At 39.9% G+C, this 25,442-nt stretch overlaps 5 protein-coding genes across 8 annotated transcripts; 1 reads left to right on the forward strand and 4 right to left on the reverse strand.

The window, feature by feature from the left end:
• Nucleotides 1-580: 580 nt before the first annotated feature.
• On the reverse strand, nt 581-3,599 carry LOC121979755 (leucine-rich repeat extensin-like protein 3). Of its 3 annotated transcripts, none has more exons than XM_042531745.1 (5): nt 2,308-3,599; nt 2,084-2,130; nt 1,696-1,972; nt 1,487-1,568; nt 581-1,347 (listed from the first exon to the last, which is right to left on the reverse strand). In XM_042531745.1, the coding sequence occupies exons 3-5, from the start codon at nt 1,738-1,740 to the stop codon at nt 734-736; spliced, it is 741 nt and encodes a 246-aa protein (XP_042387679.1). In that variant the 5' UTR covers nt 1,741-1,972; nt 2,084-2,130; nt 2,308-3,599; the 3' UTR covers nt 581-733. The 3 variants fall into 3 exon arrangements, with proteins under 3 accessions (XP_042387679.1, XP_042387680.1, XP_042387678.1); XM_042531746.1 differs by having other exon boundaries at nt 2,042-2,130; XM_042531744.1 differs by having other exon boundaries at nt 1,696-2,130.
• A 2,029-nt stretch (nt 3,600-5,628) lies between these two features.
• Nucleotides 5,629-6,708, forward strand: LOC121979753 (chlorophyll a-b binding protein 5, chloroplastic). The gene is made up of 2 exons (XM_042531743.1): nt 5,629-5,832; nt 5,922-6,708. Exons 1-2 carry the CDS (start codon nt 5,687-5,689, stop codon nt 6,571-6,573), a joined length of 798 nt encoding a protein of 265 aa, XP_042387677.1. The 5' UTR covers nt 5,629-5,686; the 3' UTR covers nt 6,574-6,708.
• A 7,675-nt stretch (nt 6,709-14,383) lies between these two features.
• On the reverse strand, nt 14,384-18,834 carry LOC121979752 (inositol monophosphatase 3-like). Its single transcript, XM_042531742.1, has 12 exons — nt 18,694-18,834; nt 18,559-18,620; nt 18,441-18,491; nt 17,527-17,607; nt 17,325-17,428; nt 17,166-17,250; nt 16,506-16,560; nt 16,315-16,358; nt 15,136-15,204; nt 14,968-15,068; nt 14,835-14,891; nt 14,384-14,741 (listed from the first exon to the last, which is right to left on the reverse strand). Exons 1-12 carry the CDS (start codon nt 18,707-18,709, stop codon nt 14,645-14,647), a joined length of 822 nt encoding a protein of 273 aa, XP_042387676.1. The 5' UTR covers nt 18,710-18,834; the 3' UTR covers nt 14,384-14,644.
• Nucleotides 18,835-19,185: 351 nt separating this feature from the next.
• On the reverse strand, nt 19,186-21,091 carry LOC121979751 (remorin 4.1-like). Its single transcript, XM_042531741.1, has 2 exons — nt 19,644-21,091; nt 19,186-19,542 (listed from the first exon to the last, which is right to left on the reverse strand). The coding sequence occupies exons 1-2, from the start codon at nt 20,274-20,276 to the stop codon at nt 19,351-19,353; spliced, it is 825 nt and encodes a 274-aa protein (XP_042387675.1). The 5' UTR covers nt 20,277-21,091; the 3' UTR covers nt 19,186-19,350.
• LOC121979750 (extensin-like) lies at nt 20,230-22,374 on the reverse strand. Of its 2 annotated transcripts, XM_042531740.1 has the most exons (3): nt 22,252-22,374; nt 21,263-22,165; nt 20,230-21,174 (listed from the first exon to the last, which is right to left on the reverse strand). In XM_042531740.1, the coding sequence occupies exons 1-3, from the start codon at nt 22,322-22,324 to the stop codon at nt 21,143-21,145; spliced, it is 1,008 nt and encodes a 335-aa protein (XP_042387674.1). In that variant the 5' UTR covers nt 22,325-22,374; the 3' UTR covers nt 20,230-21,142. The 2 variants fall into 2 exon arrangements, with proteins under 2 accessions (XP_042387674.1, XP_042387673.1); XM_042531739.1 differs by having other exon boundaries at nt 20,824-22,165.
• Between the last annotated feature and the right edge of the window lie 3,068 nt (nt 22,375-25,442).

Consider the following 25,442-nt stretch of genomic DNA (forward strand, 5'->3'; position numbering starts at 1 on the left):
AATATAATTAATTAAATAAATTTTAAATTTAATTAGTTTAGTTTTAAATTTTTTATTAGTTCGATCGAATGCTGATATTTAATTCGTTCGATTTATTTAATTTTTTAAAGAAAATTTGGTCTAGTTTTAAAAAAAAATAATTTATTTGATTAGGTTATCACTGAACGTTCAAATATAAACATTTAATGAATGAATATTTCTCTAGATAAAAGAATGATAGAAATTTAAGCTTAAAACCTTCTCAAACTCCACGTGTTTTCCATCCCTGTCCGGCCCGGGCTACAAACACAATCCACATTGCCTTCTGCCGACCGGACCGGTCCACTCCTCGTCTACATTCATTAAGAATCACAAATGGATCCACTGTGGACCCGGTTTTTTTTGTTAACCAAACCATTTGTCCTCACCCGCGGCAGGTAGGTGGTCGATCCCCCTCGCCGCTCGCCTCCATGGGTCCGTCCACGTCCCCTCACTGTCTCACAAAGGAATGCAGCCCCGGTGGACCACCGCCATTTTCATGCATTCCTCCCTCGTCGGGGACGGTGCAACGTCGCCCGCCGGTGAATTCACATCGACGCGATAAATAGAAGCAGATTATATATTTATTTCTAGATAGAGAAGCAACTCGATAACGGTACAGTTTGCTTACAATATTGCGTTCCGAGGTTGACGTTCCTCAACCTCAAGATCCGCTCAGTGAATTATTTATGTGCGAAGTTATAAGAGAATTGAACTACATGATGGTGCAAACGGGGGAAGGCTCGGGCTCGCACACGATTTTGAAGCATGGCCAGTCGGTATTACATATGTCTGGCGGCCACGTTGGCGGCCAAATCGGCGGCCACACTGGCGGCCTAATCGGCGGACACAGCGGCGGACACTCTGGCGGCCACACTGGCGGCCTAATCGGAGGACACAGCGGCGGACACTCCGGCGGCCACACTGTCGGCGGACACGGCTTGGTCGGAGGACACTGGCAGTTACAGCAGGGCTTGGTCGGCGGACACGGCTGCGGACACGGAGGCGGACACGGCTTGGTCGGCGGACACTGGCAGTTACAGCAGGGCTTGGGAGGCGGACACGGCGGCAGGCACAGAGGGGGACACGGCGGCGGACACGGAGGCAGACACACAGGCGGCCACAGCGGCGGACATGGCGGCGGCGGAGGAGGAGGCGGCGGCGGCGGAGGCGGCGGAGGTGGTGGGTCCGGTTTGATAGAGACGTCTTTGATCACCTTGTAGGCCATGCAGCAGAGCTGCTTTATGAAGGCGTTGGGGTCGAAGGGGCCGGAGACCGTCACAGTGTTCTTCTCCTCATCGAACACGATGGAACTGATCTTGAATCGCTCTAAAAATCGCACATAATCCAACAACATCAAGAAAAACAAAAAAAAAACCAAAAAAACAGAATAAGCCACGATTAAAATTTCCTTGTATTCCTATCCATCTACTCAAAAACACAATAGACGAACGAATCGCGTGCTCACTCTGGAGCTTGCACAGAGTGCTCTTTATCTTCTTGGCGCAGCATCGGCATCCAAGATCAACCCTTATGATAACCGTGACGACCTGTCACAGTTCAAAAAGAATTCCCAGTTTGACATGCACACAAGTCAAGTTGCATTAAACAGCTACCAAATGCACACTACAAAAGAATTAATTAATAGTTCTCAAGGAGGAATTGGAAACTGAGTACCTTTGGGCCTTTCTTCTCCTCCTTCTTCTCCTTCTTCTCAGCCATCTAAAGACTGAATCCGGTAGGCCTGAAAGAGGATGGGCAATGGGTCTCTCTTTTATAGCCATAATTTTATTTTGTTTCTTGTAATTATATTCTTATCTTAATTATCTCTCTTATCCTAGTTGGAGCTAAATCAGTGGCCATGAACCATAACGTTGGAGCTTTGTAGATATACTCGACGGTAGCTGCGTGCTCCAATCGTGTTCAATGCATGAATCATGCAGCTTTAGCTTCTCTGTGGGAGATTGTATTTGTCAGCAAGTTATACGAATTCAAGTAGCATTATTGAAGTATATAGGACCACCCGCGGACAATAATTCATCAGTTCCTGCAAGCAGAGACAGACTTCTCTACCGGCAACATCCTCGAAGCCTTCGTGATCTTAATTATTAACTGGACAATTCAAAAAGACAAGGAGTTAAACTGATAGGAAAATACAGAATGGCAATCAGCTCACAGATTGTTTGAACTTGTCTATGACAGCATTCCAAATCACTCAAAAAACACCTACTGTATTTACTAAAGAGAATCACTAATTCTCTAAACGACATCAAACTGTTTTTCTCTTACCTGACTGAATCTCTCTTCTCTTCGTCCATGGACCATAGAATATAATCCCTCCTTTGGACAAGAGATTACGGCCTCTGAGATTTCCCATCCGGACCACGAGCATTCATAGCTGCCTGCCGTGAGCTCACAGTGGAACTCATGACTGCATAATCATACCATCTGGCTATAAACCATTTGCAGCTAGGTGACCGCAATTTCGCAGCTGCTATGAATGGTTGCTAGCTCACGGCCACAAAACCACACAAAGTGGTTGCAAATGCTCACGTTCTGGCTTTGAAATTATGGCCAAGCAGCGGCCGTGATTTCACAGCCGCGAGCTCTACCATGAGCTCACGGCCAAGCAATCGTGAATGCTCATGCTCTAGCCACAAAATCACCACGACAAAAGAGGAGAAAACAACAGTTTGCCAGTTCAATTAGGGTAAAAAAAATTGATTTGATTTGGATTGGGATTGGGATTGGGATTGGGATTGATTTAGGTGTCATGATATTTATCTAGAACACTAGATTTTTATAGACGACGACAAACATGAATTAGTAAAAGAATTATATCGAGAGTTAGATTCGCATGCTTTGAGTGTCAATTATGATGCTTCTCTAAGGTGATTAAGGATCTATGGAGAGGCAGTGGCCAAGGATGATGATAGAGATGTGGGTCTTCCATGGTTGGAGACTGAGGTTGGCAAAGGAGGTCAAGGGGATAGCATCAATGAATATAACTTAAGTTGCAAAAGGTGGAACCGTCACCTTAGCAGCCCCCTGGGCCCGGCCCCACAAATATCCAGAGGGGATAAATCACGGTTAAGCTGGGCAGGAGGAGTGACTGGGGGTCGAGTGGAATTTAAAGCGCAGCAGATCGAGGTTTTACGTCCATGTGCAACTGGCGACCCTCGACTCCTGAACCTCCGTTGCAAGCGTCAGACACCCTTCCAGCTGATCCAGCTCGTGGGGGCAATATAACTTAAGTGATACTTGATTTGGTGGCTAAGGTATTCTTAAGTTGTATTTATTGATTAAGTATTACACATTAAGTCAACATACAATTAGTTGTAGTCTGACTAACACTTAAGATCAAATTGACAATCTTTAATGCCTAACAATTTGGGTTTTCCCTCTTGAACTGGAACTCAAAATTGGAAATTCACCACTTCATTCAACCTTCTTTTTATATATAATAAAAATTTGTTATTGAATGGACTAGATAAGTCTCACTCAATATTGGAGAAGTAGCTGGATCACCCGTTACTAAAGGCATTCACAATAATGAAACCTCTCCATGAACTCTTTCGTTGTCATATCCGCACTAGGTCGAAAGTACAAAACCTTACACATCTTTCCACTATAATAAAAAAAACCTCTCTTTTCATTATATATATATATATATATATATATATATATATATATTCTTCCTATTCTACATTATATATAATTAAATTTTAAAAAAAAATTATAAATGGTTAATATGAATCACCATTAATTAAAAAAATATAAAAATATTACCGTACATGTATGACAATTAATAAATTATTTTTTTTATTGATCACAACCATAGTGTGCCCAAATATACTCAACCAAGCCAGTTCGAAGTTGATGATGCAGTTAATTATTAATATTTGAGATAAAGGATCTCCTTTATCATTCAACCAATTGACTACTATATCTCCCTTATTTTTCAATAATCATGTTGTGCAAAATAATGATGTATACATGATGTCTTTCAAATTATCCTTATACCAAAAACGTCCAAAACCTCTGATCATTGTCAATCGAGATTGGAGCACCCCAAATGTCCACTCGACATCTTTTCTCATGTCCTCTTATCGTTCCTTAAACATTTTTCTCTTGGGATCCTAAGAGCATGGAAAGCTCTTGACGAAAAGTAATCCATTCTAAATAAATCACATAGTTAGATAGTATCATTTTGTATATTGTGTATTATTAACCATAAAATTAACCTCGGGTGCATTTCCTTATAAGATGTTGAATAAAAGTGATTCGTTAAGCACGTTGATATCATTATGCGATTCTACAATTCAAAAAAAATGTGTCATATCCATAAGTCCACAGATGTGACTACTTCAAGCACAATTATTGGGATGTCATGATCTCCCTTAGTAATTAAACTGGCCTTTCAAACGACAGGACAATTTTTTCAGTGTCAATGTATACAATCAGACTATGTCGGAGAAATCATGTCTCTGCTCATGCATTTCAAGTATTGGATATCAGTAGCATTAGATCTTCTCAAATATTGGGCCCCGAACACTTCAATTACACATCAACAGAAGTTTAATATGCATTGGATGACAGTTGTTTCAGCAATTCGTAGGTACTTATCATAATGATCAGCAAGGACTCAATATGCCAATTGACGGATAGCCATCGTGCATTTTGAATGATCAGCACGGCCTCGAAATCTTTTTTTCCCGTCACATCGATCTTCCATTGAAAATATTCTAAATGATTTTTTAAGACATCAACTATACCTGGAAATAATTCTCTTTGCATTCGGAATCGACATCGGAATATATCATCAAAATATATTGGCTCATCATATAAGTAATCATTGAAAAGACGAACATGTCCGACTTCACGATCTAGATTCAATCCTATGTGTTCTACTAGAAGAACTTTGAGCTCTGTGATGTACCGTTTGTTGTTGCTCATATTGTCAGAGCATTCTTTGTTCATTTATATCTTCCATCAATTCATTTCTCCAGAATTCACGAAGCCTAGATCGATCTGGATTTTCAGCCATTGAAATAAATCAAGATATGTTCATGGATGAAAGAAGTAAAGAAATGAGAAAATGATAAGAAAAATAAAAGATTAAAATAATATATTTATAGATAATTTTTTAAATAAAAATATAATATAATAGTTGAACAACAACGATTAAAAATTAACGTTTCTTTAATGTTTAATATTTGTATTTTTTTTAAATAGAAATAAAAAAATATTTAATTTAAAAAAAAACACACAACGAACTTCTTCAAAATTTATGAAGGAGGGGAAGGGGGCTCCTTCTCTGCATCCACGTCACAGTGGAGATGCTATAAATAATGTCCACTTATTTCTCCGCCTAGATTTTTTCCAGGAACCTAGCGGGCATGACCCTGAGAACCATATCAAACCGCCAACGTGTCGTCCCCTAATTGGTTCGTCCCAAGACAAATCATCCGGACTGGATTCTCACAATATCTAGGAATCGAACGACCACCAATGGCCTCCCACTGACGTGGCGGCCTCCTCGGCCACTACTTCCCTTCCTCCGCTCCCTATTAATAAAGCCACCACCTCCCTCCACTCAGACTCGCTCACTCGTCCTTAACCACAACAACTAGAACTCCACCTCGGTCGAGCTCCGGCGGTAAAATTCATGGCTACATCTGCAGTGCAGCACTCGGCATTCGCCGGCCAGACCGTGCTCCGGCAGCAGAGCGAGCTAGCGCGCAAGGCTGGCGCCGCCAACAAAGGCCGGTTCTACATGCGCCGCACCGTCGCCAGCGCTCCCAAGAGCATCTGGTATCTAATCCTCATCTATTTAATATATTATTAATTAATTAATTAATTATATTTGAAAAATATGTAATTAATTAAATTCGTAAATAAAGGTATGGGCCAGACAGGCCCAAGTACTTGGGCCCGTTTTCGGAGCAGACGCCCTCGTACCTGACAGGGGAGTTCCCCGGCGACTACGGCTGGGACACCGCCGGCCTCTCCGCGGACCCAGAGACCTTCGCCAAGAACCGCGAGCTGGAGGTGATCCACTGCCGGTGGGCCATGATGGGCGCCCTCGGATGCGTCTTCCCGGAGATCCTCTCCAAGAACGGGGTCAAGTTCGGCGAGGCGGTGTGGTTCAAGGCGGGGTCGCAGATCTTCTCGGAGGGCGGACTGGACTATCTGGGAAACCCTAATTTGGTGCACGCGCAGAGCATCCTCGCGATCTGGGCCTCGCAGGTGGTGCTGATGGGGCTGGCGGAGGGGTACCGCGTGGGCGGCGGTCCGCTGGGGGAGGGGCTCGACCCCATCTACCCCGGCGGCGCCTTCGACCCGCTGGGCCTGGCTGACGACCCGGACGCGTTCGCGGAGCTGAAGGTGAAGGAGGTCAAGAACGGGAGGCTGGCGATGTTCTCCATGTTCGGGTTCTTCGTGCAGGCGATCGTGACGGGGAAGGGGCCGATCGAGAACCTCCTCGATCACATCGCCGATCCCGTCAACAACAACGCCTGGGCGTACGCCACCAATTTCGTCCCCGGCAAGTGAGAGGGTCGATTAGGTTTCGCCTGCGTCGCTCGCTCGCTCGCTCGCTCGCTGCTTCCCCTTTCTAGTCTTCAATTTCTTCTACTCGTCCGTGTAACAGTGTGCCGATGGAACAGAAGTATATAACGCCGTTTTATATCTGTGCTTTAATCGCTGTGGATGAAAACGATATTTCGTCTTTCTGTTTCCTTGTTAAACCAACGCGATCAAGTGAACTGTGAATCTCAAACAGACTGAATCAATCAAACTGGAAAGTCTACTGCAAAGATATATCTCTTAGACGTCTACTTATACAATTATATCATTTTAAATATATTTTTAAAAAAACTTTCTGCACAATTTAACTTTTTTCTAATATTTATATTTTTTTATCAGGTTTATCATTGCACATACACTTTGATATTTATCTTTTAAGACTTTGTGTGGTACTCCAACATCCAACTTTAAGTATGATAGTAAATCTATCATTTTATAAAACTAAGATAAAAATCAAAAGGAGATCCTTCATATTATAAATTGACTTTTATAATTTACCTCTTTTTATATAATCTGAAGACAGACTGTGAAAGACATCTAATATGAACATAATCACTTTTTGTTATAATTAGATGAGCACTTCTTTTTAAAAAAATGTCAGACGGGTACTCTATTTAAAGTGAACAGTCCAAAATACTCTTAATATAGATTTGATTTGAAAATTGTGTGTTTCTGAACCAAGTTTACTAGTTAGGGTTTAAATCACAGCTCTACTACACTTTGAGGAAGTTAGTAATCAGCTGTTACATGTTGTAACTGTAGATCTCGTGCGATCGGTAAGAGCGGAGTGGATTGTCCTAAAAAGTTAAATATACCCTTCTCGAGAATTTCGACATTAATTAAGACAAATATTTTAATAAACAAAAACTATATTGCATATATTAAAAGAGGTTACTTATTTTTATTTGATACAACCAGGGAGATTTGTTAATCCAAGACGTTGAAAGCACTAATAAAATTCTCCTTTCGTCGTAGACGAAAAAGTCTCTTACAAGCGTTAAAAACATAGAACAACGAAGACAGAAAAAATAATTTGAGTACAAGTATTATTTGTAATGAAGAAGATTAGAGCTCTATTTATAACTCACTAGTCAAAAATAACTGTTTGTTGACGTGGCAAATCCAGGCCCCTGGAGACTCCAGGCGCCCCTAGCTGTGCGCCTGATTATTGAAGAAAATTAGAGCTCTATTTATAGCTCGCTGTCAAAAATAATTGTTTGTTGACGTGGCAAAGCAGGGCTCCTGGAGTCGCTCGATGCGCCCCTAGCTGTGCGCCTGATTTGCTTGCAATGGCTATGTAACGATGCGAAGATAAAGTTTTATCACAGTCCGGGTGCCTCGACCAACACTGAGCGCCCAGAATGCTGCTAACGTGGACTCAACATTGATCCTCAACAACGGGCTTCGTCGAGGCGCCTGCTCAGCACCAAAGTGGTCCAAGCGCTCGGACCAGCTCTGGGCGTCCGGACTCCGAGTGCCTAGACATAGTCCAGGAGCCCAAACAGGGCAACTCCAAGTTGACTTTATCTGGTCTTACACTCCAATCGTTTGGGTGATTTTCCGGATTTCCGAAGTTTAGCTCACCTGAACCGAACTCCTGCCTTCTTTCCTCGAGCAGTCTTCTGCTCCGGCTTCTCATCCCTCGGAAGCGTCGCTCATGTCCTTCTCGCTCCACCAGCGTACTCTTCCGTAGATTCTTGTCCCTCGGATACATCAAGCCCGTCAACTTGATTCCTGTGCCATTATCGTCTGTAATGTCTTTTGCTCGACTTCTTGTGTTTCTAAGTCCTTGCACACTCAAATATAAAACATCAAATACACAGAACCTAACTTGATTTGGTTAATCACATCAAAACTAAGACAAGTTATTTACAGTAACAATATAATTGTTTATTTGAAATACAGTGAGTATCACGAAGTTCCCTTCATTTGTTCTCATTGAAAAATTATTTTAACCATATTATCATTCCTCAATAACTAAAATAAACATAAGATAATGGCATTGTTGTAAAAACTAACAACTATCCTAGTTTCTAATTGTGATCAATAATATTCATTTAAAATATCTAGGTGTCATGAAATATCCTTTGTTTTGTGAGATTACACACTAACAATAAAACAAGACACATGAAACTGAATGCATCAGAGTTTATAACAAACAAAAACTGTCTTTAAAATAAGAAAATGAGAAGAAAAAAAATTATCATGCAAATAGGATCATAAAAAAACCTACAAATGAAAAAAGAAAAAATAAATAAATCCTACATTGGGAGGAAAAGTTAAACTCTAAATTAAAGAAGGGAGAAAGAAGAGAAGGCGTTTTAGGTTGAAGCTCGAGTTTAGGTTGAAACTCCATGAGGTTAAGCTCAAACCCTAGACGCCAAATCCGGTTCAGAAACATATAAAATTTAAATAAGATCTACTTGTTAAGGGTATTTCGAACACTTTAATTTAAATGGGACGCTCATGTGATGTTTTTTTTTTGGCAAATGATGAAAGCATTTTTTATTTTTTCCCCATAAAACTTCCTTCAAATAAAAAAAAAAAAGCTTACAATCATAAACAACACTGGACAAAATCTTTACTTATATTTTATATATCTATAGCTATCAACCTTTTATCATTTTGCAAAAACAATCAAAATACAATCCTCCCCGGTCATCCCACACAGAAGAGTTAACAAAAAAGTTGATTTGCATAGGGGTGCAAACGAATCGAGCCGGCTCGTGAGCTTTTCGAGCCAGTTCGAATAATATTTGATTCGTATTCGAAATTATCGAGCTCGAGCCGAACTCGAACATGTTCGATACTATTTTCGAGCCGAATTCGAATACTTAATAATTTGTTCGAGTGTTCGCTAATCGCTCGTGAGCTTTTATTTAATTTATTATATATTTATTTTTTTAGATAACTGAATAATGATTAATGGGTTATATTTTAATATGTTATTGGGTTAATGGGCTAAAGGGTTAAGTGATTACCTATCCATTAGTATTTGTACATTTCCACTACCAATATATAATCTAATAACCCTAATGTTTACAAACCCTAGCCCTGCTTCAAGTTTTTTTCCCTTCGACGTCGTCGCTGCCCGCTGCAAACATCAACGAGTGGATCAGTGGAAGGAGATAGCCTTGCTTCCAGTTTTTTCCCTTCGACGTCGCCGCTGCCCGCTGCAAACATCAACGAGTGGATCAGTGGAAGGAGATAGCCCTGCTTCGAGTTTTTTCCCTTCGATGTCGCCGCTGTAGACATCAATGAGTGGAAGGAGGTTGAAGGCGACGAGTCGACCATAGAAAGTTGAGAAAGTTGAGAGTAGAATCACATTGAGGACTCGAGGTTGTGTGATCGTGCTTCTAGTGGTCGGGAACTCGAGATCTAAAGAGTGGAGATCATACGCAAGCTTCTTTTCTGCTTCAACGCTCTTCATCAACGAAAATATGAGACGTAAGTTCCTTTTTTTCTCTTCACAATATCTGTTTTACTTACTATTTGTTTTAATTTGTATATTCATTTTTTTTCGTGATGAAATAGAAGCTGCTCGTGTGAACATGCTTCTAGTGGTCGGTAACTTGGGATCTAAAGAGTGGAGACCACAGACGAGTTTCTTTCTCTACCTCAAGCCCTCAACATTTTAATCAGAGGAAATCTAAAAAGTAAGTCTCTTTTTTCTCTTCTCAACCTTTCTCTTCTTTTTTTTTGTTGAAGCATAGAATTACTCTAGTTCTGTAAGAATCTGTATCATTCTTAGTTTTTTTAAAATTTTTCTTTTAGAAGAAATTACTTCTTGTTGTTTTAATCTGCCTGCTCATTTTATTCTTGAAGAAACGAAAGCTATTAGATATTATTTTCAATGGAATAGTATTGATTTTGATAACTTTTCGAGTTTATAGTCTTGCACATTTAACTAGAGTAATGTTCGTTTCCATGAAATTTATTTGAGAAAATTTATTCCTTGCTCTTGAAGATATGTTAATTTCATAGGATAATTTCTCTTTCAATCTTCAAAGAATATGGTTGATTCTGCTCCAGCAGCAAATTCAGCTATTCAAGTTTCGTTAGATTCAAATGAAATCCCAGAACAGATAAGCGATAAAGGGGATAGTGTGAATAATAATGTGACTGGGGATGATAATTTAAGTCCTAAGTTAAAGAAACAAAAGAGATCTCATGTATGGTTAGAAATGATTGATGTTGAGGATCCAAAAGGTGATAAGTATAAGTGCATGCAAACACTGTCAACTATTCCTTGCAAAAATGAAGACAGGTACTACAACACACTTAAAACGACACTTGGATCATTGTGCTAAACACTTATAGTCTAAAAAGAAACTTGAAGATAAACTCAAACAACAACGACTATTGTTAGGATTTGAAAGTGTTGATACAACTATGCCACCTTTGTTACATGATGGAAAATTTTGTATGGAACGCATGAAAGAAGCAGCTGCCTCATGGATTTTAATGCATGAACATCCATTTACATTATTAGAAGAAGAAGGTTTTAATATGTTTTGTAGACGTGGAATGCCTGAGTGGACTCGTATATCACGAACAACAGGAAAAAAGAGTTGTTTTGCAATATATGAAGCTGAGAAGAAAAAATTACATAGTTTGCTGAAAAATGTAACAAAGATCAGTCTCACAACAGATTTGTGGAAGTCAAAAAGTCAAAAAATCAAAAAATAGAGTACATGGTTATCATTGGTCATTGGATTGACTCTTCTTGGAAATTGAATAAACGTGTTCTCAATTTTTTTAATATACCTCCTCCTCGTGGTGATCCTCAAATTTCAGATACCCTTCTTAAGTGTGCAAGGACATGGGAGATTGAAAATAAAATATATATTATTTCTGTTGATAATGCGAGTGCTAATGATGCTGCAATTAAATATATGAAGGAAGATTTCTTGAAAATAAATAACAATATGATTTTTAGGGGAAAATTATTCCATGTTCGGTGTTGTGCACATATTTTAAATCTTATAGCTCAGGATGGTCTCAATGAAATTAAGGATATTATTCATGTTATTCGTCAGAGTGTGGATTTCATTAGAAGAACAAATGCTAGACTCATTCAATTTGCTGAAATTGTGAAGCAATTGAGTTACAAGAAAGAAAATTGGTTGATGATTGTAAAATAAGATGGAATTCAACTTATGAGATGTTGAGAACAGCAATTGCTTTCAAAGAAGTTTTTCCAAGATTTAAAGATCGGGAACCTAACTATGTTCATTGTCCAACAAAATCTGATTGGGAGAAATTGCTTAAAGTATTTTCAGTTTTGAAAGTTTTTTATCAAGCAACCAAAATTATTTCTAGAAGTGAGTATCCTACTACCAACCTTTTTCTAAATGAAGTTTATCGAGTAAAATTAATCTTGGATGAGAAATCTTGTGATGAAGAAGAGTTTATTAGAAAAATGGTGCAAAAAATGAGGAAAAGTTTGATAAATATTGGGGTGAATGCAATTTATTAATGGCTGTTGGTTCAATTTTGGATCCTAAATGCAAAATGCGATTACTTGAATTCACTTTTCCTAAACTTTATAACACATTTGAATCAGAGAGTAATATTAGAGAGGTCCAAAAGCTTTTGTATGCAATTTATAAAGAATATGCAGATGCAGCAATTGAAAATCTTCAAGGATCGAAATCCAATTCTAAATCTCAATCTAGCAACAACTCAACTCAATATATTAGAGAGCAAGCTACCTTTTCTTCTGGATGGTCTGAGTTCTCATCTTATTTAAAAGAAATTGAAATGGTACAACTTGAAAAATCTGAGCTAGATGTGAATTTAGAGGAAGGGTGTCTAATCCAAATGATGCATTTGATGCTTTTGGTTGGTGGAAGCTTAATACATACAAATTTCTAGTGTTATCAACTTTGGCTAGAGATATATTAGCAATACCCATTACAACAGTAGCTTCAGAGGTAACCTTTAGTGCTAGAGGTCGTGTCATTGACAAGTATCGTGCTTCTTTAGCTCGTGCAACAGTAGAAATGCTAATGTGTGGTAGAGATTGGTGTCGAAAACGACATGGAGTGACTAAAAAGACTAAGGTATGCCACTAAGAGATTTTGCTTTTGTTTTTAGCTTCCAATCAGAAAGTTTATTTTAAAAAATAAATGATACATTTTATTCTTATTGTTGTAGGTTGAAAAATAACTTTTGACAATTGATTTGCCCATAGATTAAATGAATCATTTTAGGTTGAAATTTGAAAAATCAGTCATGCCACTAAGATACAAGTTCAGTTTAATTTTTAGCCTTTTATATTTGAGTTTACTAACATGTGTTATATTTTATCTTGTGATGTTTTGCCAAATTGAAGAGGTGGAAGTATCAAACTTTTTAATTTTATGAAGCTTTTGTATATTTTGCTGAACTGAAATTGTTGGTAGCTGAACTGGGAAGGGATAAAAGTACGAACTGTGAGTGTTAGTGTCTCAATTCTCAAATGTAATTTCTTATAATTGATGAAGTAGATAGAATATTATTAGAGGCTATCTCTATGGAAGACATGAACTAGATATTTAAACATTTACCAAAGGTATGCTATTTAGTTTCCTGGGTAGTCTTTAATGTTACATAACATTTACCAAAGGTATGGTGCAAAGTTTGCATAAGATTTTTTTTAATGTTACATGCATTGTTTGTTCATTCTTTAATGGAATATTTAGTCTCCAGCTAACACCAGCTTAACACATAATAATAATATGCAGACAATGCAAATTTCTATATTTACAGTCATCGAGACTAAGCAGATTCGATCTGCTTCAAACCTTTGGTAGAAGTATTAGTTTTTGCTTGTTTTTATAATGACAAAACTTGTTTTTATAATGATAGGTTGAAGATGGTAGATTGAAGCAGGGGTAGCAGCATGAACTTTTGTATTTTCATTAGTTTTGTATGTTTTTTAAACTGGGAAATGTAAGGGCGGAATGAAGATATAGAATACAGATTGAAGCTGGGATAGATTGACTGACTGTACGAACTTGTTATCTTCAGTTCTTGTTTGTTTTTCAAAACTCTGAAATGGATGTTGGGTGTTGTATGTTGGGTGTTGTATTTAAAACTTTTAATCTGCTAAATTTGGATGTTGGGTGTTGTATGTTTCAAAACATAAGAACATCTTATATTTTTATTATAAATTATTGAACTATCATTTTGTTTATTGGCCTTAGTTTTATGTTTATTGTTCTTAGTTTTTATTTGTCTAGATTTATTTTATTTCTGTCTTATTTTATTTCTGTCCAAATTATTGGAATGGAAAATGGTGTTATATTAAATTTTTATTCTGTTTTTATATATATATTTTTTTGATGTATTTATCATTTTATTTATTTTTTTCTATTGCATATAGTTTTAGTGTAAATGAAGCTATTTTGAATCATTGGAATAGTTCGAATTCAAGACATTTTAAGCTAAAGTTCGATTTAGTTCGAATCGAAGTTCGATTAATTCGAATCGAATTCGAATTCATTTCGAATCGAGCTCGAGTCATGGTGATTAGTATTTTCAAACTTCGAATTCGAATAGTATATATATATATTTCGAGCTCGAATCCGAATATTAATATTTTTATAATATTCGACTCGATTCAATTCGTTTGCACCTCTAGATTTGCATACCAAACTTTTCATGCTGTCTCAATCATAAACAAGATAGAAGAATTCATCTGTCATATTTGGCTTCGTTTTTTCCTCATTAGATGACATTTCTTGTGCATGCAGAAGAAAATATCAAAACTATGTGCAGAAAACAATCAGAATTGGATTGGCAGAATATATTCACTGAGGCATCGAATAAGCTTTGCGAGAGCCGAGAGAGGCCTTCACAATGTGTTTTCTAAAGCCTCGCCTGCAGCTATTGAATTTGAGTATAATAGATATTTTAATCTGTATATTAAATGACACTAGTTGAATCTACAACTTGTGAGATGGTTTCTGTAATGTTTTCTCTATGCTCGATAGTTTTATCAGTAGGAAAATTAAATAGCTAGAAATTGATTTCAAACCAGCTCAATAAAGTATTACTCAGATTTATTTAATTCTCGAATGAAGGCATCCTTCAAGTGGCTATTTGATGCTGCAGCTCTTTGAGACATTAGATCGAAATCTCCACCAGATCTGATGCAGCACCAAAAGAAAATTTTCAGAATACCTTAGGAGATACAATTGACGACGAACAAATAGACAAGAATGATGTTAAAGACTTCTTACGGGTCAAACACATGTCCACCTGCTTCTCGAACAATTATGGCACCAGCTGCTACATCCCTGTGATTAGCAACTGATTAAACGAAAGAAAACCTTTAATTCACATGTTTTGAATGTTCATATTAACAATAAGTACCATGGTCCACCAAATCCTATCTCATAGCACAAGTCCAGCCTCCCGCATGCAATACCACAAAAGTTCAGAGCAAGGGAACCACACATCCTGAGAGACCTTACCTGAGTAAAAGAAATACAGTTAGTAAACAGTACTATTCAGATGTGCGCACTGCAAATTTCCACTTACTTTGTAAAGTAATTTGTTGATTTTGCTGGTTGTGTTATCGACTGTCTCTTTATCACGCTTTGTACCAACCTGCACAATTTAACCTTGTCCGTTAATCTTGTGTTAATTACTAGTTCGAACTGCCACACTTAAAACACGGATTTCACAAGCTAATGCACAAAAAACTTAGATACTCCAACATATCAAATGAGAATATGATGGAAGAAGAAACCTTATATTCTTCAATGCAAATTCCAACATACTAGAACGTACACACGTGTAGAAACAACAGAAACGCCAGTGCAGTGGTAATACGGTAAAACTGGTACGGTTAGCTATTTGATTCACTTTATAAGCACATGCAGATTGTTCCATTCTTCATTGATAGATACTGATAAGTTATGGCAAAAAGCGCAAAGAGGAATTGAACTATTTGGGTTAACAAACCAAAGCATGTGACATGGATACAATTAAGAATTAAGAAGGATGATCATTAATAACACTTAATAGGTAAAAGAAATCAACTTCAGAAAAGGAACTATCAAATCTTTCTCAGAAGTTATTATATGTGCATAATTTCCAGATATAGTTGTCATGGAAATCAAAGAAAATACTTGAGCACATTAAAATTGCTAAGCATAGATTAAATTTCTTTGTCCCATTGCCTAGTAGCAAACAGGAACAACGAAACCGAATTTGGATGTTTTTCCAGTTAGATTAGTGTGACTTACTTCTCAGGCCATCTTTTTCTTATTCAATGATTACAAAAATATATAGATATATGAATCAAGCTTATCACCTGAGCATCTAGGCATCAAGCTGTTTATTGAGTTTTCACTACTCTTCCATTAGCAGATATGTTAATTGAAGTAGTTCTTCTGCAGCATTTACTTCTGGCAATATGCCATGAAGTTAATGAACAAACACTCAGCTATCTGATCATCATCATTTAAAATTATAATGAACTACTTTAGGAAAAATTTTCCAAAAACATGTAGAACATGTAATACAAATAGAGGTGAGTCCATGTTCCAGAAGATAATGGAAATAATAAATCATCACAACTGACAATTCCAGTATCAATGTGAACAATGAAAGTGACCACAAAATGCATTGGGAGGAACTACAACCCCACTGCACTGCTGGTTAGTGAAAGATGTATTATTATAAGAACGTACAGATTATACAGATATTGCTGACCTCGGTGACAAGAAGGGCCTTGACTAGTTCATTTTGAGATGAAGCTGCAAAACCAAAAAAATTTAGTTACATAAGTGGAATTTCCAACACTTGTATGTTCTCATGTTCCTCAAATATAGACAAGCACACAAAGAGTATTAAAAAAAAAGGTAAATAACATTTTAAGGTTCCATCTCAATATTGTAATATACCTTTTATAGGAGTTCCATTAAGGAAGGCACCTTGTCCAAGAACTCCAGTAAAGAGCTGCAAAGAATAACAGGTAATTAAACACTGTAGACAGATAAACAAATTCAGCTATAAACATGAGCAATTAACAAATTATAAATAAAAGCATGAAATCTATCATCATAATCAATATATATTACAGATCATATTGATGCCATATTTTATAAAGCTTGGCATGTTAGTGCAAAGCAAACATGACTCAGAGTGATAGTGAAGACATCCAAGATAACAAGGCAATAATAATTATAAGTCGTATGTCCTAAGAACAATGTGAATATCTAATTGCTCTTGTTGTTGTTGACATAAAAATTGCTCATCTAGTTAAACATCTACATTCATATGTTACATGAAATAACATCAAAGGACAAAACTTGGGTAACATTGCTAACTCTTAGTTGATTATCCTCCAAAATAAATAAATGAACTTACCCAAAATTTGTGAAGCACTACTTGTAGCTAAAACTATATCAAATGGAAATTATCTAGCCATTAACTTATAGTAGAATAACAAAAATAGAAAGAAGAATACCAAACAGTTTAGTAATGATTTTCTTTAAAAGAAAAAAAAAAAGAAAATACAGATTCTCTATCATTTTGGTTCGTCTAATATTCCAAGGGCATACCTCCTTAATTATCGGATTATAGACAACACCAACAGTTGGAACCTTTCCAATTGAGAGACCAATGGAGACACAGACAAAGGGGAAGCTGCATGAAATTGCAGAGGAATGAATAAGACAGAAGCAAGAGAGAAGATTAGCAGTGTTCTTTGATTGGTATACCCATGGACAAAATTAGTGGTTCCATCCAGTGGATCAACAATCCAGGTAGGTTCATCGGTCAGCTCAGAAATGCCAAAAGCGGCAGAAGTTTCTTCACCAATAAACTGCAACAAATAGTTAACACGTGAAACATAAAAGGTGCCAGTTGGCCCAAAAAATAAACCAAAATTAATCTACTAGATTACAAAGACACAAGATGTACTTTATGGCAAGGGTAGTGCTTCTTAAGGTAATTGAAGATGAGTTCTTCGCATGCCTTATCAGTTTCAGTGACTAAATCCACCTGCATTCCCATAATGATTGCAATTGTCATCTCTCTTTTGTAGGCTCAGAAAGAATGTGTTAATTTTTCATTCCCTCTTGGGAGACAAGGCAAACTAAAACTACTCTAATTTGAGAATCTAACACTATTCATTGGGCCCAAAAAAAAATCAGCATTAAAGAAATTGAAAAGTGAAAACAAAATCAGTGTAGAATAACTCACACAGAACTTGAGTGTAAGTAAATTTGGCCTGAAGATATTCATTATTTCTAATCTCTAAATTCCATTCTACTTCATATATTTATCATGAAAATAAAAGAAGTCCCAGGGATTGCACTTGAGAAACAAAAAGGACGAGAATAAGCTGCCTTGGTTAGAATGCTATGGAGTTATATATCTTTGTAGTTTGTAGCACGTAAGCACATCAGCTTCATACAATTGTTTGAAACACTTAACGAACAGAGTACAGAAAAGAAAATGTCTCCAACTTTACTGCATGAATTTTTAAACTTTTTCCGATGTTCCCAATCTGCATTTCGATAGTCAACAATCCACAATGTTTAATAGTAAAGAATGTATGAACTGATAGAATAAACTCCTATTGCCAGCATCATTCTAGAGCATATATTCAAATTCTGCAACTGCACAATATCATGCATAGAAATGGGAAATGTCCGATAAATTAAGGAAAAAAGAAATTCTCCATTTTGGCAGACATTTTCGAACGCAAGCTTCACTGAAGCATCTAAACCATTCTAAATCAAACAATCAACAATCTCTATTCCGATTGCGCACACAAAAGTTTTTTTTTAAAAAAAAAGTGAAAATCCAGGACGAGCGAAAAAAAAACGCACCTGGCCCTTGTGCTCCACATGCTTCGTCTGGTAAAACCCTTGGCGAATAATCTAAGAGAAAACGAACGATCAAGGTCGACAATGGATTAAAAATCAGAAGGGTTAACGGATCGAATACCTCTCCGGCACTCTTAGCGGCGTCCACTGCGACGGCGAGGAACCCATCGAGGACCGAGGCATCTGAGATCAAAACCGATGAGGACGAAAAGCGATTGATTGATCGGGACGACGAAAAGTGAGACGAGAAACGCACCGTAGTTTTCTCCCATTTCGGATCGGAGTTCTGCCGTCGCCTGCGCTCTCTGCCGTGTGAGCTGAAGAATAAATAGAAAAGCAATCGGGGAGGAGGGAGGGGTATATTCCCTACCATATGGGGCGGATCCGCGGATGCGTTCTCCCCACGGAGGATTGGCTACGCACAGAAGACAGCGTCCACCTTAGGATGACACCAACCTGGTGGGCCCTACCACTAGCTGAACCGACTCAGCGAGATGGATCTCGCCGTTGACGACACCCCTGGCTGTAAACGTGGATAGGATCTATCGGACAGGATTTATTTATTTTATTAATTTCAGTAAAAGGATTTTTTTTTTTTAACCGGATCTCCCAGACATTGGAGGAAGACAAAGCTTCACGGCTCTCACCCAATCGATCACATCCATCCAATTCATGTTTAATTCCCCTGTAAATGTTTTCAATCGTTTTCTTTCTATGATTTCGAAGAAAAGGAGGATGCTTACGAACAGAACCAGTAACCAAACATTATTGATCTCATCTTCCCAACAATACAGGAATATGGTACTATATTACAGGACAATTCGACCTCTCGACTTACAATTTTCAGCCTGTTCATCTTTCCATATATGCAGATCGCTCGATTCGAGTTCTACGATTTCAGTAATCCAAGCTGCTAGAAGAAGGATCGCTTGGATGGAGCTCTGCCCACGGCTCTCATGAAATTGGCAAGCTCGAGCACCTTGGTGATCTTGGTTCCCCTCTTGGACTCCGCCGACGCCCGCCTTTCCGCCGCCTTCTGTTGCGCCCTCGCCACGTCGTTCTGCATCTTCTCCGTCGCCTTGGCTCGCTGCTCGTCCAACTTCCGCTGCTCCGTTCCGACAGACAGAAATCGAATTAATGGAAAGAAAAGGAAAAATTGGATCTTTCGTTGGCAATCAATCGATTTGATCGAATAGGATTAGGCACCTCAACTTTCTTCAGCCAAGTCGTGGCTTTCTCCGTCTGGTTGTTCTCCCACCCGTTGATGACCACTTCCTCGCGCTTGAACCTGTTGTTGATCTTCGCGACTTCGGCGACCTGCCATGCGGCGATCTTTGTCTCCACCTCCTCCTTCTTGACGACGTGGACAGGGACCCCGACGGAGGAGGAGGAGGAGGACTCGCCGCCGCCGGCCGCGGATGATGGGCGGCGGGGGGAGGGAAAGGGGTTATTGTCAGGGACGATTGCCAGCGGATTGATCTCCTCCAGCTCGTCCTCGCCGATGCGCGTAAGCTGATCGTCAGCCACGCTGCCGCCGCCATCGTTCTGCTGCTGCTGAAAGTTGGAGCCTGCGACGACCATGGCGTTGAACTCCCTGCTCATACTAGTGAAGCCGCCCTCGTTGACGCCTTCCGCACTCCCGACGGAGAGGGAGGCCGTTGAGCGGACGCTGCCGCCTTCCCAAAGGTCCCCGAGGCGGCCGCGGCCGAGGTGCGAGGTCGGCGGGGCTAACACGTGGATGTCACGGAACTCTGCGGCGTCCCCGGCGGTAGCGTCTTCATGGTCGGCAGCGGCGGCGGCGGCGGCGGCGGCGGTGCGGGGCCTGGGATCATTCAACATGTCCAAGACAGAGGGGCGGCTAGATTAGTAGAAGTGGTGAGCAGTGTGTGTGGATAAGATGGTGGTGGGAAAAAAACATGGTGCGTGTTAGTTCAGTGAGAACGATAGGGAGACCCAGCTTGTCGCTTCCTGCGATTGATCTACTGCGTGGAACCAACCCAACTCTGTTTTCGTATGCCATTTTTCGTTAAAAAAAGGGAAAAGAAAGATTGATTCATGCTGAATACAATCAACTTCGGAACTCCCTGCGAACGAGGCAGTGTGGTATGCCGGGCATGGAAATGGTACGTGACGCCACGGCTGTCGACAGAGTAAGCTCTCCCTCACGACGCGTGTGCGCCTTTCTGCCCCACTAGAACACGATTCTACACCGCCCCCACTGTCGTCGTTACAACGCCGGGCCACCGATGCCAACGCCGAAAGCGACGCGGCCGCCGCTGCGAGCGCAACACCGAGGCCTCCTCCGGAGGCCAATGGAGGCGGAGCACCTGGAGAGCGCTGATGCGCGGCTTCGCCGGTATATTGAAAGACGCGTAAGGCCACGTCGCCAAGTACTAGTATTTTTTTTAGATTAATTACAATATTAAATACACACGAAGGAACCAATAATTTAGCTGATATCAATTGTTAACTAGTGATTTCTGAACATAAAAAACTATAAGAAACTGAGCAATTTCGTTTCGAGTAGACAGTTCACACAGTTTCTCCACTTTCTTCTAAATCTCAAAATGTCTATATCCGAGAAAAATAACCCAGAATTGTTTTTTTTACATGGCTAACAAATTTGAATTAACCATTTGGGAGAAAATTGTAGCACTTAAATTGCTCTTTCCCTGGAACTTTTCTTGAGACTGTCGTCGAGTCTTTCAATAGATGATGAAATGGCAGCCGTCGTAACCTGGAGAAAGGGTGCGAAGCATGATTTATGTGATCAACAGTAAGATGCAACGATCTCTGTAACAAATTTAAGACGAAGAATGACTGACTTGGATCTTTGGTGACCAGCATGGCGGTTCCCCCGAAGTCGCAGGTCCCTCCGGCGACCTTGGTCCGCTGCCAGTAGCCGTTGAAGGCGAAGGAGGCATGGCCGATCATGGTGTTGGGCTCGTAGCAGGGGCCGCTGGGCTGGATCGAGTCGCAGTCCGCTCCGGAGCCGCAGGCGTAGTTCATCGCCTCCTGGATGATCGGGTCCGGCACGGACGGCTTCGCCACGCACCACCGCCCGCGCACCTGGGGCGGCGGAGCTAACGGCGACGGGTACACCACCGGAGGCAGGAAAATAGGAGGCCCCGGCACGAATTCCGGCGGGCTCGGCACGAACTCCGGCGGGCTCGGCACGAAACCCGGCGGAGTTGGGAACACGTAGATCGGCTGCGGCGGCGGCGGCGGCGGCGGGAAAGGAACCAACTCCGGCGTGCCTGGGACGATATAGCTCGGCGGCGGCGGGGACGGCAGGAACCCTGGCGTGCCGGGGATGGTAAAGCTCGGCGGCGGCGGGCTCGGCACGAAGCCCGTTGGGCTGGGGACAGCAGTTGGCGGATTGGGCTCGTACACGGGCGGGATCGGCACCGTCTCGGGCGGGCCGGGGATGTAGACCGGCGGGCTTGGCACGGGGAACTCAGGCGGATTGGTGGACTCCAACGGCGGCGGCGGCGGGGAAGGGAGGTAAGGAGTCATAGTCGGCGGCAGCGGAGTGAGCGGCGGGTAGATGCAAAAGGGAGGGTAGTCTTGCGCGGAAGAGGAACCAGGACCCATGGCGTCTCCATAGGGAGGCATCGAGAATGGCGAACCCGCGTAGTAGTACGGATCAGAGGTCTCATAGCTCGTGCCTAAATGACTCAACGCCTTCACCTTGTGCCGCTCGCCATCGCGTCTCAAGCTTCTACTCTCTGCCCATACACTAATCATTCAGGACAAGAACACATTGATAAAACGACGACAACAAGAATGCAAAATCGTGAGGCTTCGTATTCACCTGCACTCTCGACAAGAAGCAGAAGAAGAAGAATAAAGCAAACGAGATGAGAGAGCTGTCTCCATGACTCCATAGATTGGCAATGGCTCGTGCATGTAAGACATTGCAGTGAGAGTGAGGTAGTTATAGTGGTGGTGGTGGTCTGTGTTGTGCATGGAAGGAGAGGCTGGCCAGCAAAAAAGTGGAGGAAGGGGCTGCCTTTCTGAGCAGAACATAAAGAAATGGGATCGAGGTTTGGAAAGAGGGTGGGATGTGGACTTGTTAATGGGTTGGGCGGTTGGTTTAAGCGGACGCAACGAGGCCGACCGCCGCTTTTGTTTCTTTCTTTCGCCTGGTCGAGTTTTGGTATATGTGCTTGCTTGGGGTCGGAGAAAACGGAAGGACGAATCGGGGGAATTTCTTTCCTTCTCTTTTGCTTCTCTGCCACTCAATTCAGATCTTTCTGCATCATTCCGAGATGATGGTAATCCTATATATGAGCTTTAATTATTGGACCCTATGCAACTAGACCTAGACCTGATTCCTTAGCCCATATTTGTATAGATCATGGGATGAAATTGTGATCAGATCATGGTAACGATCCGATCGTAATTGATTGTCATTTTTTTCTAGATTCATCATCTCCCAGATTATAATTTAGATCGAAACGGTTAACCAGAGACCGTCCGAAGGTCGTCGGTGGTGGACAAGTGATCAGATTACTAGTCGCTAAGTTGGGGTGGCCTTCAGGCGATCTCGAGCCACCCGTCCCGACCTAAATTATAATCTGAAGGGACGATGAATCCAGTGAGGGATCGTAATCGATTGCAACTAGATCACCGTCACGATTCGATCGTAATTATATATACGATTCATTTTCTGATCCATAAAAATATAGACCTAGAGATCTCTTTCCTATGTCGCACGAGTAATAAAGTCTTACCTTTATCGGGATAAATTTAAGACTTAAATTTATCAATTTATTCAGGGAGACTCGTCTAACTAAAGACTATTTAAATCTAGCTTTTTGTATTTAAATTTATTTAATAAGTAATAAAGTCAAAATTTATAATGTTAAAGTTTATTTGGTAAAATAATTAAGTCAAGCGTAACTAAAATGAATTAAGTTATTAAAACAATTATTTCCTAAAAATATTATTAAATTTAAATTTTATTATTAAATTCGGTCCCTAGATAGAAATAAAAAAATATTTTCGTTACTAATAGTGATAAATTAATTTTCAACGCTAAAATAATTATGAAATTAATTTTTTATCACTATTTTAGAGTCAAATATTTATTTTAACAATTTGGCTCATTTTATGTTTAGATTGACTTGATTAACTTATCAAATAAGTTTAGACAACGTATAATTTAATTTTAAATGACTTATTTACAATTCTATTCATCGTAATAAATAAAAAAATACTTCATTCTATAAAATTCTTTTTGTAGGACAATTGAGTTTTCTAATATAATAAAATTGTCATTTTCATTTTTTGCTGTGTAATATCAGCTAAGAGAATGAATTCATATTCAAATATTTAACGACAATTAATCCAGAGATAATGAAATTTTCAAAAGCCACGTCTAATTTTTAAATTTGTAAAAAGTCATATTTATTTTTCATTTTATTGGTTTCGTCGATAAGTGATGTTGCACTAACAATATCATTATAATATTAGTCTTAAAAAAATATCATCTATTGCATAAATTATAAAATAAGTATAAGCAGTATTGTTCTTTAAATGAACAATAACTTGAGTGAAAGAGCTTTCAGTCATGGATGTCCACTTCTGAGAGAGAGACTCCAATCTTTTTCTAGAATTTTTTATCATCTTTCATATGATGAAATGAGTGATTTCTAGGCTCTTTTTTCAATGACTTTAAAAGGACTCTCCTCAGTTTTTCTCTTCCTCTTGGTGGCAATCGTCCACTTGTGATGGACGACGTCTCTCTAAAGGTTCTTGGGTGGAGTTGGAGGGTGCAAAGAGGATATTCTATTGGCTATATCGGAATGTTCTTCTCCGACATAGGGGTTATCGTCTCACCGATTTACCGTCCAACTTCTCGATAAACTTGTTTTTATCCCCTCCTCTTCTACTTCAGTTTTCTTTTAGTTTTCTTTGGTTTTCTTCCTCTCCCCTTTTCCCTCCGATGTCCTAGTGCTCGAAGGAAGGATGTGATTGGTCAAATTCATATTGCTTCACACATCACTTGAGGTTCACCGACGTTTTCAAAATCTGTGCATTTTCCAGCCGGCAAGCTCCAAAGAAGGAATCTCTTGGACTAACTATTTAACATTAATAGACAATAATTTCAACGGATATTGGCTTTAGTTGAAGTTGTTCGCATTTGGAAATATTGGTGGCATTCTAACTTAGTCTCGGTGTGGATTGATTGCATTTCTTCTGATTTGGAAGTCATCGGTGGCATTTTGAATTTGATTTTACTTTTGGCATGGACCATTGATTGCTTGGACGTTGATTCCAATTTATTGAATGCATGCATGTTGCTTCTCCAATTTTACACGGTGATTAATTGGAAATTTGGGCATTTGGAAGGCTTGGTTGTAACCTTTGACTTTTGACTTTTGATTTCACATGGACACTTGACAATGGGTAAAAAGAAAAAAGATTTCAAATATTCTCGCTTGAGTGAAATTCATGCAAAGGTCTCATTTAAAGAATAAAAGTTTGCCAACATGGAAATTTCGGTGGCTAACATGTCAGTTGACTTTATCATGGAGTGTGATATGGAAAGAGGTGATGATATGACTCTGAATGTGGGCATTTCATTTCAGGTGATTGGTGCGACTGATGACATGGTGGCTCATGGGTCCTATGTGGCGGGCACGATGTGTTGACCCCGTGGGTGTTTTGATGTGATCAACCAAGTTGGTTAGATCCTGCTTTGTTTGATCCATGTGTCTGAGTGTGCAGGAACATAGGAGCGTAGGAAGTCGAGCGGAAGATGCAGCTGGCGAGAAGGACGACAAGGGAAGAGAGCCGACGGACTCGATGCGTCCGAAGGACGAGAGAGCTGCGGAAGAGTACACCGGTGGACGAGAAGAACGTGTGCAGCGTTCGAGGGACGTTAAGCCGGGGAGGAAGACTGCTCGAGGAGAAGGCGGGGAATTGGGTTCAGGTGAGCCCTATTCCGGTTGGCCGCAATCACCCAAAAGATCGGAGTGTTGGAAGTCAAAGCGAAGC

This window comes from Zingiber officinale, chromosome 5A (assembly GCF_018446385.1).
Source record: "Zingiber officinale cultivar Zhangliang chromosome 5A, Zo_v1.1, whole genome shotgun sequence".
NCBI lineage: Eukaryota > Viridiplantae > Streptophyta > Magnoliopsida > Zingiberales > Zingiberaceae > Zingiber > Zingiber officinale.

Excerpts from the sequence above, each read along its gene's own strand:
- LOC121979755 (XM_042531745.1), bottom strand. The coding sequence starts at position 1,740 with ATGGCTGAGAAGAAGGAGAAGAAGGAGGAGAAGAAAGGCCCAAAG. Across the intron at positions 1,569-1,695 it reads AGGAGAAGAAAGGCCCAAAG|GTCGTCACGGTTATCATAAG; the intron begins GTACTCAGTTTC and ends GAACTGTGACAG. Across the intron at positions 1,348-1,486 it reads CACTCTGTGCAAGCTCCAGA|AGCGATTCAAGATCAGTTCC; the intron begins GTGAGCACGCGA and ends TGCGATTTTTAG.
- LOC121979753 (XM_042531743.1), top strand. The coding sequence starts at position 5,687 with ATGGCTACATCTGCAGTGCAGCACTCGGCATTCGCCGGCCAGACCGTG. Across the intron at positions 5,833-5,921 it reads AGCGCTCCCAAGAGCATCTG|GTATGGGCCAGACAGGCCCA; the intron begins GTATCTAATCCT and ends TCGTAAATAAAG.
- LOC121979752 (XM_042531742.1), bottom strand. Across the intron at positions 17,608-18,440 it reads ATGTGGAGCACAAGGGCCAG|GTGGATTTAGTCACTGAAAC; the intron begins GTGCGTTTTTTT and ends ATGGGAATGCAG. Across the intron at positions 17,429-17,526 it reads AGCACTACCCTTGCCATAAA|TTTATTGGTGAAGAAACTTC; the intron begins GTACATCTTGTG and ends TATTTGTTGCAG.
- LOC121979751 (XM_042531741.1), bottom strand. The coding sequence starts at position 20,276 with ATGTTGAATGATCCCAGGCCCCGCACCGCCGCCGCCGCCGCCGCCGCC. Across the intron at positions 19,543-19,643 it reads CTTGGCTGAAGAAAGTTGAG|CGGAAGTTGGACGAGCAGCG; the intron begins GTGCCTAATCCT and ends GGAACGGAGCAG.
- LOC121979750 (XM_042531739.1), bottom strand. The coding sequence starts at position 22,324 with ATGGAGTCATGGAGACAGCTCTCTCATCTCGTTTGCTTTATTCTTCTT. Across the intron at positions 22,166-22,251 it reads GCTTCTTGTCGAGAGTGCAG|AGAGTAGAAGCTTGAGACGC; the intron begins GTGAATACGAAG and ends GTGTATGGGCAG.